Below are 18,588 nucleotides of genomic sequence, written 5' to 3'. Positions count from 1 at the left end.
TGTAAAATATATTCGAAATAATAATCGTTGGTTTATTGAGTTTTCAAAAGGCAAGCACGCTGAACTGTAAACAGAAAAAGAAACTATTTTTTAATAGTTTACAAAAATGATAGTAAGGGATCTTAAAAAGAAAAAAAACATCTTTGGTTACAGGTAAACTGCTCCCTGGGAAATTTTCACGTCGACTAAGCGAGATTGTGTTTCATACTTCATCTTGTAAGTACTGTTATTTTTTTATTATGCTCAAATTTCATTTTTATGGTAATTGTATTTTTATTCTTCACTAGAACTGGTGACTCGCGGTCTATTACGGAAACAACTGACATGTCTACAAAGCTTCAGAATCCAGATCCCATCCAGAAAAAAGTTGGATTCTGCTGTTCCCGATGTCAGATTTTGGTAGCAATTTAGCACCAAATCGTTACACTGAATCAATCCGTAAAGTTAAGCATCAATTCGACATTCTTTGTACCAGCAGAAAAAATCAACACCCAGTTCGAGCTATCTTTTGTTTTAGCCGCACCAATTTGTGCTGAAAGCCTCGAAAACCAATCGATTTCTGCTCGCTTCACGCCACCACCAATTTGCTACCGTTTTCAAGTACGCCGCCCAAGCGGCCAAGCAGTTCTCGTTTGGAAATGTTTGCCAAATTGATTATCTTAATTCCAGCAATGTGTGGCTAATGTGACGCTACATGTGAACACACACACACCACATTAGTCAGCCAGCCAGCCGGCGCAACGGCTCGGCATCACCCGAGCCCAATTATCGTGACTAACTAGTTTACCAACATTGTAGTCAGTTGATCATACTCACGCTCGCAAGCCTCCGCTAGACGGCAGCAGCGGTGGTGTTGAGTTGAGGCGAGCTGTCATTACGTGTTGCTGCCAACCGACGAACCGAACCGTTTAATGCCTACCATAGCAGGCTGGTAATTTTCCTCACCTACAATTTTTAATAAGCACCCAATCTCCGCTATTGTTGTTTAACCGAGCACTGCTATGTACTGCCATTAACGACTATGCGGAGCAGTTATGCTCTCGCGCTCCACAACCATGTGAAATGCACTGCTCAGTGAAATGGCTTCCGAAGGTGCAACATATGAACTATTAGCAATAGAAACGGGAAGGTGTTGGAGAAGACTTCCTCGACATACTGCCTCAAACACCGAAACACAATCATCATCATCATCATCACACGCTGTGCTGCCTACAACGAGCTTATCGTGAGCTAACATAACCAGAGGAAATAGGTGCGTCTCGTTCACGGCAGAATTATGCAATCCGGTTGTTGGGGGGGAATAATTAATAAAACCATACACCTTTCCGCTGCCGCCTCCGCACTTTGTTGCAACTTGATCGAAAGAAAATTGTGGTTTACAATTAGAAGGCGACTACGATTTGAGTACCCATGGCATGTGGCTGTGGACGTGACGGTTGAGGAAAACAACGCGCACAGCGTTTAGCAACGTAACTGGTTCGAAGAACAGACACTGCGGTTGGGATTTTGCGTGAGTTTTGTAGCAGCATAATTAGTATGTATATTAGTCGCAAAACTGGTCGGAACAGTCAGCTGGTGGATGTGAGTGACTGAGAATTGCTCAAATTGTCTAGTTCCAGAAATCTTTTCTTTATCTTTTTGGAACAAGTTTGAAGTGTCAGGGTTTGACTTCAAAAGCCATTATCGTTGATGTCTATTCGATTGGATCGAGCCAACTTGTACAGATACAGTTCAGTATTCGAATGAACTCAAAATCCTTTCCAAAAATATGTTGATACAAGTAATTCAATCCACGAGCAACAACCCGCTGACTGGAATCGATTAGCGCGCATCCGTAGTTGAATGACCAGCAGCGCTGCGTTCACCGGCAAACAGTAGGCCATTTGTAAATAAATCCAATAAAATAACACGCTCGGATAAACCGTAGTATTTTTTACCATTTTCTCCCTAATTTTGGTGCCCATCCGCTTACGGCTCACACTGAACCGGCTAACGGGTTGACTTTCTTCAGTTTCATTTCTATCGCCATAAATGCCGTGTCACTGCGTTCATAAATTGGATCAAAAATGCGCACCCGGTCTGAAAAACTAGTAAGCCGCAAAAACGCACGTCGCTCAACCATCCGCGAAAGTATATTCTCATCGGGCGGCCCCTTGCTTGTTTCACGTGCAGGAACGGAAAGGTGTCCGGTTTGTGGTGCTAATCCACCAAATTCGAGTTAATATATTTTTCTCTATCTCCTTGCTATCATTGTTTAGGTTTTTCGGTGTCGGAATGCGAGTAAATTTATCAGCACGTACGAAACAGAAAGCTGATTTCTTCGCACTCGGTTTAACCCCTAACCCGATTCCGCCGTTGCGTTGAAGCATGTGCAGTTCAGCCGTACACGAAATCCACTCACACTTAACACTCCTAAATTAATGAGCGTATCATTGCTCGGCCGAAATAAAAGTTAAATTAAAATGATAAATCGTGGCTTTAAGCTTGGCTTGCTGAGTTTTGAAAACACTAAACCTAAAATTGCTTAGATTTGTATCAGTTGGCCGAGTTGTGGTGGCGGACGCCACAGTCCGCGGATAGCGTGGCGGACACAGCAACGAAATATGATTTCTCGTTAGTGTCATTTCACCCATGACGGACTCATGGCGTGTACATCTATCCGCGTAGATTCGTGGCTATGATTTTCCGTTTTTCTTTCGCTTAAGGTTTATTATTTGCTGTCTTGGCAACTTGAGCTTCTTCGCCTACTTGATGAATAATGGAAATAAATTTCGATAATTGTGGGCGCCTCCGGACTGCTCTTCAGCGCGATGGAAGAACTTTCAATCGAAAATCCGATAGAAATCGGTAGTTCCGTAAAAGCTGCACCGAAAATTTTCCTACTCTCCTTAGCCAAGCGAAGCTCGGGGGGGGGGCAAAGTGTTTGTTTAGAACGGAAGTAAATTAATTTTACTAGCCATCAATTGAATGAAGCCGGAGAGCTGGTGGAGATCGATCTTCTTGCTCGATCGCCTTTTCAAGAATTTTTTCGAATGGAGTGGCGTCGAGGGGCTGTCGAATCGACAGCTGGAGGTCGGACGGTTGGTTGGTTGGTAGATTATTGCAATTTATCGAAGATGGTAATTATTATTGAATCGAACAAGATGCTGCCTGGGCGCACCCAGCCTTGTGGTGGAGCTTACCGGAGCTCTAATGTTGCCTCTGGTCTGATGGAGGAAAAATTTTAAGTGAACAATTAGCGCCGGGCCGCTTGGAAGTTTTTTTTCCCTACCCTCTGTCTCATCCTCATCCAGGGTTGGGAAGCAGACCGGCAGCAGATCGGGAAATTGAAGGTCATGAGCAATATCCGGTTTACCGTGCCGGGTCTGGAGTCGTTCTGCCGGGTGGATAGACTTGCTGATTTTGGGCAAAATTATTGCCTGCTTTGTTCGAAAAATTCTGCCTCATTTGGTACTAGCGTACAGCACTAATGGCGGCGCTGATTACACGTTTTCAGTGTTTCTAATTGGTTTAAATGTTGCCGCGTTGCTGGGCACTCGGCGTTTTGCTGCCCAAGTTGGATTGATGATGGGTTGATTTTCGGTCCCGGGGGTCTTTGACGTATGTTTGGGTAAAAAAAATCAATTATATTAGAGGTGATTGCGGTTGTTCACTAAAATTCTCAGAGGTTAGCATTGGGATTTTCGAAACTGATACAATATATGGAATTGTTTGCAACCTATAATATCTGTTGCATTTTGACTGTTGGGCAAGAAAACCGGAATGCCCAAAGAGACACTGTTATGCATTATTTATGCGTAATAAACTTCGGTTTGGCAAGCAATTCGTTGTTGTAATCTAGGAAGTGATTTTTTGAAGCTTCATTAAAAATCAGTAAACATCCTATACCTCTCATTCGAATAAACAGACCAGTTTCACTTGACATCAGACATTTTCTTCAATTTAATGCTAGTCAGTCTTCCACATTTTTTTCCCATGCGTGTTTTCTATCCACAATTACCATTGATCAAGGATCACCAATTTCTCAAAAAACCTATCTTATGCGATGAACGAAATGTTGATTTTTTCCTTATTGGAAAAAGTTTTTACCTAACGTTTTCTCCACCATGGAGAAATATAGTAAAGGTTAAGTTCTTCGATTCAATCACCCTTCGTTCAACCTAACCTGCCAGACAAACTGATCCCAAAACCCAACGACGACGACCTTCGACCATAAACAAAATCAACCATCAATCCAATCGACAATCTTCGATCGAATACCAAAATCCATCGCGACAAAACTCAATCATTTCAACCCGTCCAGGGCCGCGTGGGAAACCCTCTCACAGCGAACCGATCAAGACGTCACTATTAAACATAATCTGCCAAGATTGAATTCAAAACGATTACCGCTCGACCCCTTGGTTCGGGTTCATATGCGAAGAGCGAAGCCGATCGTAGTCCATGGCTGCTCCTCTGAGGTGAGCTTGTAAAGAGACAAGCAGTTAATGACTTTCGTCGCTAATCCTGCTTAGGCGAAGTAGGCACGGGGTGACATACGCAGCTTTTTCATTTATAAATAAATTGAAAAGTCAAAAACACCATCGGTATCGACAGTCGATTGCGCACCTTCCCCAGTGTGAGTAAGCGTAACATTTTAATCTGTCGTTGGCCGCCTCGGCCTGCTTCGATAACTGTCGATTTTTACCCTTTCTGTTTTCTCCTCACCTCAAATCGTAACTATAACCTATAAAACGTTTAAAATTCACTGAAATAAAGTGGTCGACCGGTAGGAAAAATCGCTGCCGCTGTTAAAAAATTAATTAAAACCGAGTTTGGAAGATAACATTGTCTTGGTGAAATTAATTGGACCAGCTTATGGGCGTTGTGTCGATTGCCCATCACGACCGAGTCTCCGCCGAGCGCCGCGGTCAGTGTAAAAGCAACGGTTAAAATCCAGCGATTTAGCTATCAGCTTTATGACTTTTCCAGCGCTCCGATTCGGTTTCGGGGGAGGGGGAAAAACAGGCGGAACATAAATATTGTATAAATAGGTTTCGGAACGAAAAAAAACGCATGCTTGAAGGGAGAGCAAAATCCGAATTAGTTATCTTACTTTGTTTCATATTCGCGGCTGCTAAAAACGCATTAAAAGTTTAATTACAAATAAAAAGTGTAAAAGCGTTTGGGCTCGCTAACGCTGGGTGCGGAAATGTGTTGAAGGAAGATTGACTAATTATACTACACTAGTAGGTCGTTAGGCCGAATTAACTTGCTTCCCCTTTCCACTTTTGAAGCTTGCGGCCTCCACCGTTTTTAAATGTAGCGCGGAAAAAAAGCCGAGAAGGTAAAGTGCTTTCCGGGTTTTCCCACATAGTGGACGCGCGGGTTGCGCGGTAAAACAAAGGAAAGGTGTCACTAATCTCTCAAGATCTAGGCGTTAATAGTTGCGTTAGTGGAAGCTACTAGCTGCGCGGGGTATTCCGGAGGGAAAACAGGGAAGCTAAAGCTCGATAATTGTGTTCGTGGTGTTTTTTATTAAATTGGTGGAAAAGAAGAACAGTGGATAATTGAGCTTTTAAGAAATGGTTTCGTTATCAGCTCAATCACGAATTTAGTCCCACTCTGATGGTCGCTTGTTTGGCTATTTGCGACGGGAAATCGTAGTCTTTATGATCCCCGAAACGATGAACTGCCAAACTGCTTTTCGTAGGTTTGAACTTGAATGAATTTTCGTAGGAAAATGTGTCGTAAATTTAGTCTCATTAGCAGAAGATTGTAAGAAGTATCAAAATAGTATTTTGATAGAGTTTCGTTTTGATCTTCCAATCGGGTTATGGTACCCGAACAATACACACATTTGACTTCAATTTTGAGAAAATCTCAAATTAAAACAAATCATTCGAAAAATTCAAAATAAAATTTAAGATACATGTGCCATTAGTTCCGCTTTTCCATTACAAATACCGATATAACTGATGCTAATAAAACTTTTCAGAAGATAGTAAAAATTGCAGCTTAAAGTGTATTCTACATCACTTCGGTTATGTCTCTGACATCACCTACCCATCTTTTTCTCTGCATCTTTTCACGCGTCAACAAAGAAAAACTTCATTCGGCACCTTCTTTTTGGTCTTCTTTAGGACCAGAATGGCCTAGATATTAGGCAACACACCACCCTGGGAAATAGTCACGCCAGAGAGCAATTTGTTCAGCTCTTCGTCACTTTGAATGGCCAGCTGTACATGACGGGGAATGATCCTGGTGTACTTGTTACCACGAGCAGCATTTACTGCCAGCTCCAATACTTTGGCTGTCAGGCAGACTGGTGCTCCGGCACCGGCACACTCGGCCTAGTGCCCCTTTCTCAGTAAACGATGGATTCGGCCGACATGACGCGCTGGTGTAGCCAGCACGAGTGTAACACAAGAATGATGCCGCACTCGCATATGACCCCCAGTTTTGTAATTGGCTCAGTTTATGCTCGAAGGTGGTCATCGAACAAAAATAGTTTACTTTCATTGTCAAAGAGGTGAAGCTTTGAATGAAAGCTAGTCTGTGTCACTGTAATCGAATTGTACGGACCAATCATGGTGCAAAAATTAATGCTTTCACAAAATCCATTTAATAATTATTAGTACATTATACAGAACTAGGTACAAAATTGTTGTAAATAATTCCTACCAGAATGGGGACAAATTCGAAAGTTTTCCAGATATTCGCATTTAAAAAATCGGATGAAATTCTGGCCGAAAATTTTGAAACGGGGCCTCTATAACGTTTGCAGTATTTTACTTCAAAAAATCGATTTTAAAAAGTACATCAGCGATGATAGGTGTTTGTATGATTTTCTATACTCTCGTATCCATCCAGTTTCCACGGGTTGAAAATCTGCCATTTAATTATATAAATTGTATTGATTCCATGTTTCTCAGATTCTTGGGGTATTCGGCTATTTCTGCGATTTGCTTCTTAAGTTTTCTTAGCCTGACAAATCGGATGATAGAAAAGTAATGCTAAATCATCTGGTACCCAGATCGATCCGTCAGGTTGCAAATGAGAAAAGGTTGAAACGCAAATTCTTCGACTTACTTAAATTGGTTATTATTTTTGTTTCAATTATAGAGGCCTTAAGGCCATTCGCCTCTTTTTTCGGGTTGGGAAAACCTCTTCTAGAAAAAATTCGAATTCTATATGCGGGGTTGGGAATCGAACCCAGGTGAGCTGCGTTCAAGGTACACTCAAGTTTTTTTTACGCGGGGGATACGAGCCGCGTAAATGAAAACCGCGTAAATGAAAACCGCGTAAATTACAAAATCCGCGTAAATGAATACCGCGTAAATTTCAAAATCCGCGTAAATGAAGACCACTTAAATTTAAGAATCCGCGATAAAGGGAACCTCATTAATGGATACCGCGTAAATTTCAAAATCCGCGTAAATGAAAACCGCGTAAATTTCAAAAACCGCGTAAATGAAAACCGCGTAAATTTCAAAATCCGCGTAAATGAAAACCGCGTAAATTTCAAAATCCGCGTAAAAAAACCGCGCAAAAAAAACCGCGTAAAAAAAACTTGAGTGTATTCGATTTACCAAATGCGCTATGCCCACCGCTAGGTTATTGTTCCCTTCATGCACCAAATGGTATGTTTCAACATTTTTCTTTGGAAGAACGTATTGGCGTGCATTTCCTTTTCCATATGAAAGAATTACATTTTATTTGCCACAAAATTCCTGTAAGCGCATATTAGTTTTGTTAACAACTGCTCTATTCGCGAAAATCTGTCATTCATGAGCGAGGAACAGATAATGTATAATTCGAAGCGGCATTTGCAAAACTTCTTATATAAGTTTTTAGCCCGGAATATGCAAACGCGCAGAATTTTTTTTCATGTTTAGAATTTATGGCAGCTCAATATGTTATTCTCAAAACGTTCCATGCGTCATGATTTCAATTAAGGTGAAATTAATACTGGTTGCTTCCATTTTTAGGATTTTGATAATTTTGATTTAAATTCTTATAAGCGCATATTGATTTTGCTAACACCTACCGTGTTCCGTTCAGCCACACCATTAATATTGTTATTCTCGTATGCTATTGTTATGAGTGTGTTTATGGGGAATAAAAATAATTTCATATGGAACGCAAAATATTCAAGATGCCACAAGGAAAACTTTTTGACAAATTGGACTGAATTTAAATTCTTAAATTTGAGGATGTCGGCATAAGCAGTTGAACATTAGCAAAGAGAATCGATGAATAAGAGAGAGAGAGAGCTGTATGCTATTTTATTGAAAAAGTAAAAAATGTCAACCGGAACAAATATTAAGGCAACTCGGAAATTACCAACCGAAAAAGTCCAATTTCGCTGAAAAAACTCTGGGCATAATGATTATTTTATTGTTAGCGAATTTTATGAAAATTCATGTTTCTTAATGTATTATACAAATGCATTTTTGAGGTGTGTGGATGGAGCACGATAGGTGTTAGCTACACCAACATGTACATAGCGCTGAAGTTACGATATTCATTCACATATCAAATATCAACTAAAATGAATATAATAGGATAATATTGATCCAAGGAATGATACACACACGCTTGCAGCTGCAAAATTAGCAAATAGCAGATTTTTGCAGTTAGTGTGGAGAGAGTACGAAAGGTGTTAGCAAAATTTATGGGAGTTGCCTGGCAAATGGAATTTTTTCAGCGTAAAATGGAAATAAAGCCAATATCAATTCAATTGCACATAAAGATATGTGTTACTATGTTTCAATTGCCGCAAGGTTTTACTGTATCGATTTTGTTGGCAATTTACGGCAAATTTAAGACTAAGAAAAACGAAAGGAATGAAATTGGAAGACGGATAGGTGCTCTAGAGCGAATCAATTATAAACTTAGAACGGAAAACTAGGCTCTAGAACTCCTTTCGTTTCTCTTATTCTTAAATTCGCCGAAAACGGCCAAAAAAATCGATGCTTAAAGATATGTATTGCAGCACTTACTAACTTGAGTATTTTATTTTCATTCTTGACATTTGAGTTAATCAAATTTTGTCCAGTTACTCTTTACAGTGTATTGTTTACATCCACTCAGTTGTGCAGTTATCCGTGAGATTCCAGACCAGATGGAAGAAAATCAACGAACCGTTCGCGAAAGAATGTCGTTCACCCGTATGCAAAATCCTGTCTTGTTGCAATGCGTCCTGAGTAAACTGATTAATACACATCATTCGACCATCTCAAAGATCCTCCAAAGTTTACAAGAACGGGTGACAGAGAATCAAGAACCAGGAACTGGCCGAAGCCCGGGAAGGACACGCAAAAACACCGAGAGAGAGCCCTTATTGCTCATTTCAAGCGGAATTCAAACTTTTCGATGCGGGTCGCCGCTGGAAACTCTACAAAGCTGCTGTTGGACAGGAATATTTCACGGGTTAAGTTGGCTGTGGATGACCGTTTCAAACTGAAGAAGCCGTTGAAATTTGCTTCGCAATACCTGACTTGGCAGGCCATATGAACTTGTGACCAACGGTGTGAACCATTCGTGACCAAAGGAACCATAAACGGCGAGATTTTCAGAACTGAGTGCATCGTTTGCCATTTTTGAAAACCCGTGTTTTGGTCAGATTTGGTTTCATGGTACTACGGTAAATTGGTGCAGGAGCGGCTGATTCTGTGAATGAAGCGGGAAACTTCGAATGACTAATGCAGAGACGATGGACGAAAAATATATGAATAGGAATGGAAAATATTGAGAAAAAAGTAGTCGTTTCCGGTTGTGTAGCTATACAGATCAGAAAACTATTTGTGATTTGTGGAGCTACTCGTATGTGTGACCCCCAGTCAGGAAGGATTTTAGTGATTAGTAGACTAGCCCTGCAGTTGTCCCGTTCATTAATATTCGGCTGCGGAGTCTGTCGAAACAGAAAGTCAAGTTCCTCTACGGAATGTAGCACGCAGGTTTTGTATTTTGGTAATAATAAATATGCTTACGATTTACCGCTATTTACAATTGCGTACAGTATACAACCAACTTCTGGCTGCATGCTCTTTACATTACATTGGAACAGACGTTGATATATATATTTTTTAAATTTTAATATTTTATATTAGCTCTGAAGTTTGTATTTTGCCTTCGGAAGAGGTTATCGCTGTGTTATCATGAATTGAACATGATTATAAAACTGTCGGTACTGCAATTTTGTATTACGTCAGAAATAATCCAGGATCAGTGAAAACAATTAAAATTTAGCATGAGGAAAATTATGTGGTAGTCCATATGTGGATGCGCCAAAAATGGTCATCCATCACGACAGACACATTGAATGGTAAAATCTACACGAATGAGTGTGTACAAAAAAATTAACCAACCTTGATCATGCTAAAACCCTGCAATGTTTTAACATGATCTTACTTCCTGCCATTACTACAAGGAAGCAATAGAGTGCTACAAAGACAACAATGTCCCATCTGCGCCAAAAGAGACGAACCCACCTAACAACCCAATCAAAAATGTCGACGCTTTAATTAAGGCGAAACACGGGAAATTCAAATGGCGTAAAATGTTAAAAATGAAAGAATAAAGCACTGTAAGGGAAAATTATTACGAACAATGCAAACTGAATTTGAACTGGACATTGCTATATACTATTTTCGGGAATAAATTATCATAGATTCCAGAATGGTTTTTTTTATTCCAGAAAAAAGTGAAGTTTAATTTTCGAACCAACCATATTTAAGCCATTAGTACCAAAAATTTCCTCGCAGAAACAGGTGGAATTAGTACCTGGGAATATTACCGTTAATTTGAGTGGTAACAGTGATTAGTATTATCCGCAGAACAGAAGTTATTGCTATTAGTCTGTCTGAATTACGCGAGAGCAGTGTTGCCAGGAGCAGTTGAAGTTAATGTTGAAAAATAAAATATTGATATATCTTCGCTGTCTATTGAAAAATGATCAACGATTTAGACTGTCTTCGCCTATTTTTCCTAGGTAACTTGACTGTTGTGAAAATTTTAAAAAAAATTCTTGATCATCAAAAGGTATAAACTGAGCACCTTCTAGCACTGTGACAGAAGCACCTATCTTGATCAAAACTCTATAGGTAAAACATTAGTGGAACCCTATATGTACTAGAAAAAAGGCTCAACCGCGCTCTCTAGCACTGTCGAAAGCAAAACTATAACCATTGAGCTAAATACGTTGAAAATGCTACCACAGAGATCTCACAGCTTCACGCTTCCCTTAAGCTTACAAATCGTTTGTTTCCCTCCAAATTTCCCATGTAAACACTTAAACAACAAATTAAAACATTAAATCGGTCCAATACCAACGCACTTGGATAAGACTATCGGCACTTCAACGGATGCAGCTTTGCACCGCTTGCTTAGATTTCGACAATCACGGAGAATTTGTGTTTCTATCTCGCTTTCGATGAATTTCTCAGATTTTATTAAAGATTTTGTTCATATTTTGCAGATAGCATCACTGATTTAGAGCGCGAGTAAAGTAGTTTCCAATGCAATGAAGAATTTCAATCGATAAAATCAACAATCACATTACTCACAATCGCACAAATACTTTGTTGCTATTCATTATAGTAGAGTAGATAAAAGCTTCAACATGAACAAACAACGATAAGACGGTACTATTGTTCTCATCATTCACACCAGTGATTGTCATATTTCTAATCTTCGGAATTGTTTCTATCACAGACCAATAGATAATTAAAATTCTTGATTCCCCAATTGATCCAGCACTGTCAAACGATCCATCATCCCCGGTGATCGGATCTTCTCACTCACCGTTACTGCACACGCTGGAGCTATCCAGGGGTCCACTATCGTCGCTATCGCCGCTGTCGCTCTTGAGATCCTGATCGTCGTCCGGGTGATTGTTATTATGGTGATGGTGATGATGCAGATGATGATGGTGCAATCCTAGGTGGTGTTGTTGCGCTCCCGGAGTTAACCCGGCCGCACCCTGATGGAACGGGTGTCCGCCTCCCGGTACAATGCTTAGATCCCGTGGGCCCGGACTCGGTGTTCGTCCTTCGCTACTACTTCCGTTGATGCTATCGGTTCCACCACCTCCGCCGCTGCCCTGGTTGTGATGATTGTGGTGGTGGTGGTGGTGATGGTGGCTCTGACTTCCGGCCAGGATATCGTTGATCATGAACCGGGACCGTGGAGGCTGCAGCACGGCCATCGAGTTACGCTGTACCGGTACCGTCATTCCACCGCCTCCGCCGGTAATATCCGACAGGCTGTTAATCTTGCTTAACTCGAAGGGGCTTTCGCCCGGAATATGCCACTGGAGCACGATTTTGACTGCTTTTCACGGACACTCGCGAACGGAAATGGGTTCCTCCAGCTGCGACTCTGCACACTTGCACTGTTTACAGTCAGCCTTGTGTTCTCACCCAGTTACCGATCAGCAGTTTAATCGAGTCACACAATTCCCCGTATCTGTTGATCGTAATTAAAACACTCAAAGCTATGTCTTCACGCTTAATCCATCAAACGTCATTCACTGTCTCAGCATGTCTTCACACTATCCTGCTCACGTTGACGTGGTCGGTCCTTCACGGATCACAGATCACTACGCAACCAGAAGCGACGGTCAATTTTCGGCACTCCGTGCTTCAGTTCGAGCAAACTTTGCAACAGATTCTACAAGCGGCATCAACAACGCGAATAACGCAATTCCGACGAAGAACAACAACGACACTGCGTGCGTACACAACGGATAGAGAGATGACTTGATAGCTAGGTTCAAAACCTGCTACCAACGTGCAGGACAACAACGCACATGTTCTATCGATCAGCGTTAAACGTACACTAAAAAGCAAACACTTTTCCAGCGTCAACACAACCGCACCGCAGTAGACCTCTGCTACAAAAAAAAACCGGATCCGGCACACCAAAGCACAAACGCACGGGCTCTGCTGGGGGAGGGACGGACGCAACGAACGCAATTCACACAAACACACAACCACGAGAGGGAGAGAACTCTCTTCTACCGTACAGAGCTTGCACAAAAATGGATCATCTAAAGTGGCGAACGATTGCACAAGGAAGAATGATCGATACATAGCAGAGCTACCACACGCACACTACCAGCGCAAATATACGTACAACGTGCGGTGATGTTTGTGAGCCTACCAGAGCAAAGGCAAAGAGAATAGGCCACGCCTCCCGGATCAAAGCCAGTCCAACCACTTTGAAAAAGGAAAACATCGACAAACGTCTGATTAGAAACTGAACGATGGCAGAGAGATCTGATGGGAGGAGCCTACTGCCATCAAACCAACTCACACACACACACACAACGTCGGTTTGCAACTTGAATCTAAGGCAAAGCAACCTGATGTTTTTTTTACGCCCGCAGATTCTTTCATCCCCGGAGGCAATCACACCTCGACCCAAACGGGTGTGTGTGTGTTTGTATTGGTGCGAGGGAAATGGACGATATCGTTTTCCGCGTGGGTCGCGAGTGAGAGCAAACGAGACAGCCTGCGGCTAAATGTCCTTATTCTTTTCGTAAGCCGTCATGTTTTCCCTCAATTTGCGCTATTAACTCCCTCTCCAGGGGCACTCCCGAGTAGGATTTCCTCAGCCGCCTCACGCCGTACCTTACCCACGCACACCGATCATCGGATGGATGGTTTGAGATGGAAGTTTTTCCCCGGGTTTCCGGACTGGGAGTAGGGCGAAATTACCCCGAAAAAGTACCACTCCAAGCCTGTGACTCCGCAGCAGAGATGCTTTTAAACACAACGTGTAACAGTGATAAAAGGTGTAATTTAAAATTCAAATTGTGAAAAACAGGAGCATTAATGATGAAACGCGTCTCTTCGGTGTCGTCGTTGTCGTCGTCGCTCGGAAGGGCTTCAGGGCGCTTTTCCCGCAACCCTTTCGGTAGGGGTATTTTTACCGGAGAGGGATTATTATCAAACTTCCACAAGAGCCGAAGGAAACGTTAATTACCCGTTAATAACTTTAACACATGGCGTTGTGTTTGTCTGTCGGTTGTTTGAGTGTTTGTGCGATTGATGATCTAACACATTTCGAATCGTTTTTAGTGAATTATACTCGCATATCCTGCTGTTATTTAAATTACAATTGTTTCACAGATCATTAATTTTGGTTCATTTGTTTGTGCTATTTTTATGATTAGTAATCATATTTTTTGAAACGTAATGCTTGCATGTGTGGAAATACCTAAATCTTACCGTGTAGCTTGATGTTTTTCTCTTATCTGACACAGAGTGATCGCAAAAAATTTTTTAAAGTAGGAAACATATTTTCTTTATCTTTAAATTTGAGCGAAACTAATTTAAAGTGTATTGAGTATCTATCAAGTTTCAAAGCAGTTTTCGAAATTTCTTTTTTTTTTGTATATTTATAACGAAAACCTAAAAGTTTCATTCATAGACAGGTAATACTAAATTAGTTATGGAATTTGCGTTTAAACTTCGTCTCATTAGAATCCGACACTAACTTAGTGACAGAACTAAGCATTGACGCTAGTTCCAAAAAAACGAATACATTATTCCTGTTTTTGAACAATCTGCTAGTCCTGCGAGATGCCCCGCAAGCAAAACACAAATAGTGTTTTCATTTTTTGGAGCTAGCGTCAATCCGACGCTAAGATTGTCCTGTCACTGGGTTAGTGTCGGATTCTGATGAGACGAAGTCGAAAGGTAAAGAAGAGCACAAAATAACTAACTAAATTAGTTATAGGTTTTGTGCTCTTCTTTCACAAAGATCGTTGTAAACTATTTCTTCTTAGAGGAGAAAAAATAGTTTTTACCTAATTTTTTCTCCACTAAGGAAAAATATAGCATAGAGCTAATACTGTTTTGACTCGTATGATAATAAAAAAAATAACAATAACTCTAACTTGTTATATTCCAGCAAACAGAAGTGCTGAAGAATTAAAAAGTATGAATATTTTGATTCTCGCACCTGAGAATGTCTACGACTGGATGATAAATAATGAAATTACACGATGAAAGACAATTCAGCTCAGTAAGAGATCTACTTAAAAAAATAGGTATTCCTAAGAGCAGGAACTTAAAAAAATTGTATGTATTCCAAGTTCAGACATGTACATTTCTATTAATTGTAGGAATTCTCTACTAACCTTAGGTACATCCTACCAGTGTCGTCTACAAAGTTTAGTGATGTCCTACAAACTTCAGAGAGTTTATACAAATTTCAGAAGTAGCTCTTAAGAAGTTTTGACATATCAGAACTTAGAAAAAAATTACATTCAAAAAAGTTGTCCATATATTAAGGATCTTTTCTCAAATTTCAGAGTATTTCTTTAATTTTAAGAAAGGCTTTCAAAGGAAAGCCATATCCATTGTTCCTACAAACTTCAAGGCACTCGTCCATAATTCAGGGATACTTCACAGACTTCAGAGAATTTCGCCGAAACCTGTAACAACATCAGATAAGTTAAACTAACTATAGGTAGTTCATGCGTAACTTTAGGTATACAGGGTCGTCTGCGAGCGTAATGGAAACTTTAGAAGGTGTCTGATTGTAAAGGAGCTGCAAACTTTAGCGATTCCTTTGCAACATCAGAGAATTGCGGGCAATCTTGAAATGACTTTTCGGCTATCTGAGTACTCTTAACAATTTTTTCAAAATTTGGTAACCTTAAGGAATTTTTTTCGTGCCTGTCCAACGAGCTTCAGAAAAATTCTATAAATTTTTGGAAAGTACTACAAATTTCAGGGAGATCCTTAATTTTTCAAGATTTTTTTTGGCTCATTTTCGAAAAATTTCAACTTGTAAACTATTTGTTTAAATCATTCATATAACACGGATCGCCGCAGCCACACTTTTCGGTGTATACTGAGTGCCAAAAATCGACGAAAGAGAAAATCCCAGGCCAAGAGCCGACTGCTTGCAGCGGCTACACGTCAGAATAGGGAACGATATAGTGAACTGACGACAGTCTACCAAAAATTTTATCGGCTTAAGAAACTTGTTTGAAAGTTTTACAAAACGATCAACAATATGAGGAGGAAAAGCCTCCCGTCGCTGTTCGTGATTAACGACCGGGACGAAAATCTGTTGATAGATCGTACAGGATCGTAACTATTCAATGGATGATTCGAATGACACTGGATAAGTCAAAGCGTCAAAGTAGCCGGAGAGGCATCCGACTCGTTTGTGACGTTAGATTGATTGAATCAGGACGATGCATACCCTAATCCTTTGTTCAACGTAGCACTCGAAGGTGTGATAGGAAGATCTGATGTTCAAAGTAACGAAACTATCATCATAACAGCTCACATTCTTCTCGACTTTGCAGTAGGCATCGACATCACTGGCGTTGAGCGCAGAGCAGCGGTAGAGGCATTTTTGCTGTTAGAAGAGAGGCTATGAGAATCGCACTGTTTACAGTCTGACATATATCTTGGTTCTCGGTACGATTGTCGGCGAAGATAGATAACACTTCAACGACAGTCGATCTACGTATCGGCCTTCGGCGTTGTGAGCATTGGCGTTGAAAGTATTGCTCACAGACAGCTTTTCCACCGGATTAGTAGGGGAGGTGTTGTCTTCTTAGGTGGATCAAAACTTCTCCATCAGACAATACTCGTCGTTGACAGTGTAGATCTTCTGGATACTAGCAAACCAAGAAAAGAATTCACGATGACCGGAAGGTGGTCGTCAAGCAGAATTTGACCGGAAACCTTGAACAAGTCGAAAAAATGTCTTCTTTCAAAATAAGATCGATTGGGATATTACTACAGAATGAAGAATCAGCTAGTCGTATTCTAGGCGAAATCTCTCAGATCGAAGAATCAAACAGAAGTTGATAACTATTCGCTAGTGATTCTGGAAAGAACTAAGAATTCCAAAATGATCGAATACTGGCAAGAACGAGTAGTAATAAGTAATTTGTGGTTGGTTTGCGTCGAGGATTACTCCATACCAGCGATCGGAAGATGAGTCTCAATTCGTTATGAGAATGATTCGATATAAAAACAGTACTCGCTACCGGAACTTAGGAGAGCAAAAGCTGCACGTTTCCACTATCGTCATCAGCGGTAACAAGTAGAATATCTTTACGTCCTTGGCAAAGCTGGCAGGCCTGATAACAACCTCTGTGAGTTGATTGCTGACAGTCTGGAGATTGACACTTCCGGCAAGTACTTGTTGAAGAACCGACCGCTTCATGACCCTTTCGTGAGCAGTTCCAACCGAGATTAATTTTACGAATGTCCCTTTTTGTCCTGATTCATCATGGCGAACATCGCGCACTGGTTTTATAGACAATGCATTGCCTTGCGATGAATGGTGCTTTCTTGGGACTAGCGACGGTAGATTACCCATGATGTCTACTACGGTTTGGGCATCTATCAAACGTCGCTGATACAATTTTCGTTATTCACGAACAAATTCATTGACTCTTCGAGGTATTCCAAAGGTCCTACACTGCGCAGTGGGCAACAAGCGACTTTAATTAGAAATAAAACGCAACTTGTTTGGTCCACTGTACGCATCTGTGGCCGGCGTTACGGGGGTTTGAGTACCCTACTTTTCCTAATACCAGGAGTGCTCCAGGTACTCACTATGGCAATAGACTAAACCAGTTGCGTTTGATTTCTAATTAACTTCCCAAATTTTTCATATATAAATAGTGAAATGAAATCTGCGGAGATTAAATAAATGCCTCTGGAGGTCACGTTTTGCCTAATACCGGAAATACAAAACAAATTTTCACCCTAGTGAGAAATTTTAGTTTTTGCCAAATTTTTCTGCTTAGGGTGAAATATAGCATAGTGCTTTCGCATAGGCCTGCTAAGCCAAGACAAGTTTCGGCTTCACTGTGTCTCATCGGCATAAACAGAACTTCAGAACGGGACATCACGTTTGATCAGTCGTTCGATTGAAACACAAAGTGTGTTTTAGTTATAAGGGGTTTGCGTCAAGCCAGCGCTAATCTATTCCGACAATAAGTTAGTGTCGGTTTCTGATGAGGCGAAGCCGAAACGCAACTAAGTATGAAATAAGGATTGCCCTCCTGTACAAAGACTGGTTTTACATACAAATTTTCACCCTAGTGAGAAATTTTGGTTTTTACCAAATTTTCCTCCTTAGGGTGAAATATAGCATAGGATCGGAAATACTCCGGGTACTTAAACCCATGTAACTCCGGCGACAGATGCGTGCAGTACACACTTAATTGTTTCTGCCGAATCTCAGCTTTTTCCGCATTCTTTGCCGAAATCTCAACAGCTGAGATCTCAATAAAAGTGACGTTTCATAGCTGATACTCGGAAATTATTTCACCGAAGTTCAGCCATCAAATTTCATTTTACTGTGCTATCAGTTTCTAAATTTGCTGACAACGCGGTTGTTGGGAAATTGCCTAACCGAATTAAGTGTGTAGACCAAATAAGTTGTTTTTCATTTCCAATCAAATTCCGAAATTTTTTATATAAAAATTGTGATAGGAATCCGGCTGCGACTAATTAAGTGCCGCTGGGGGTCGCTTTATGCCCATTGTTCATTGTTTTGAACGGATTTGACATCCTGTCAGTATTCCCGGGACGTGTTTAATTGGTAAAATATTGTTTT

At 40.8% G+C, this 18,588-nt stretch overlaps 1 protein-coding gene across 1 annotated transcript in view; it reads right to left on the bottom strand.

Annotated features, from left to right (window-relative positions):
- Positions 1 to 12,811, bottom strand: part of LOC131692755 (homeobox protein B-H1-like) — a 65,733-nt gene extending 52,922 nt beyond the window's left edge. Inside the window, exon 1 of the mRNA XM_058979997.1 lies at positions 11,788 to 12,811. Coding sequence (XP_058835980.1) covers positions 11,788 to 12,217 — 430 coding nt within the window. The 5' untranslated portion in view covers positions 12,218 to 12,811. The remainder of the gene's footprint in view (positions 1 to 11,787) is intronic.
- Positions 12,812 to 18,588: the final 5,777 nt, after the last annotated feature.

This window comes from Topomyia yanbarensis, chromosome 1, assembly GCF_030247195.1.
Source record: "Topomyia yanbarensis strain Yona2022 chromosome 1, ASM3024719v1, whole genome shotgun sequence".
NCBI classification, from domain to species: Eukaryota; Metazoa; Arthropoda; class Insecta; order Diptera; family Culicidae; genus Topomyia; species Topomyia yanbarensis.
Note: the sequence above shows the minus strand (reverse complement) of the source record. Positions and strands in the feature narration are given on the sequence as shown.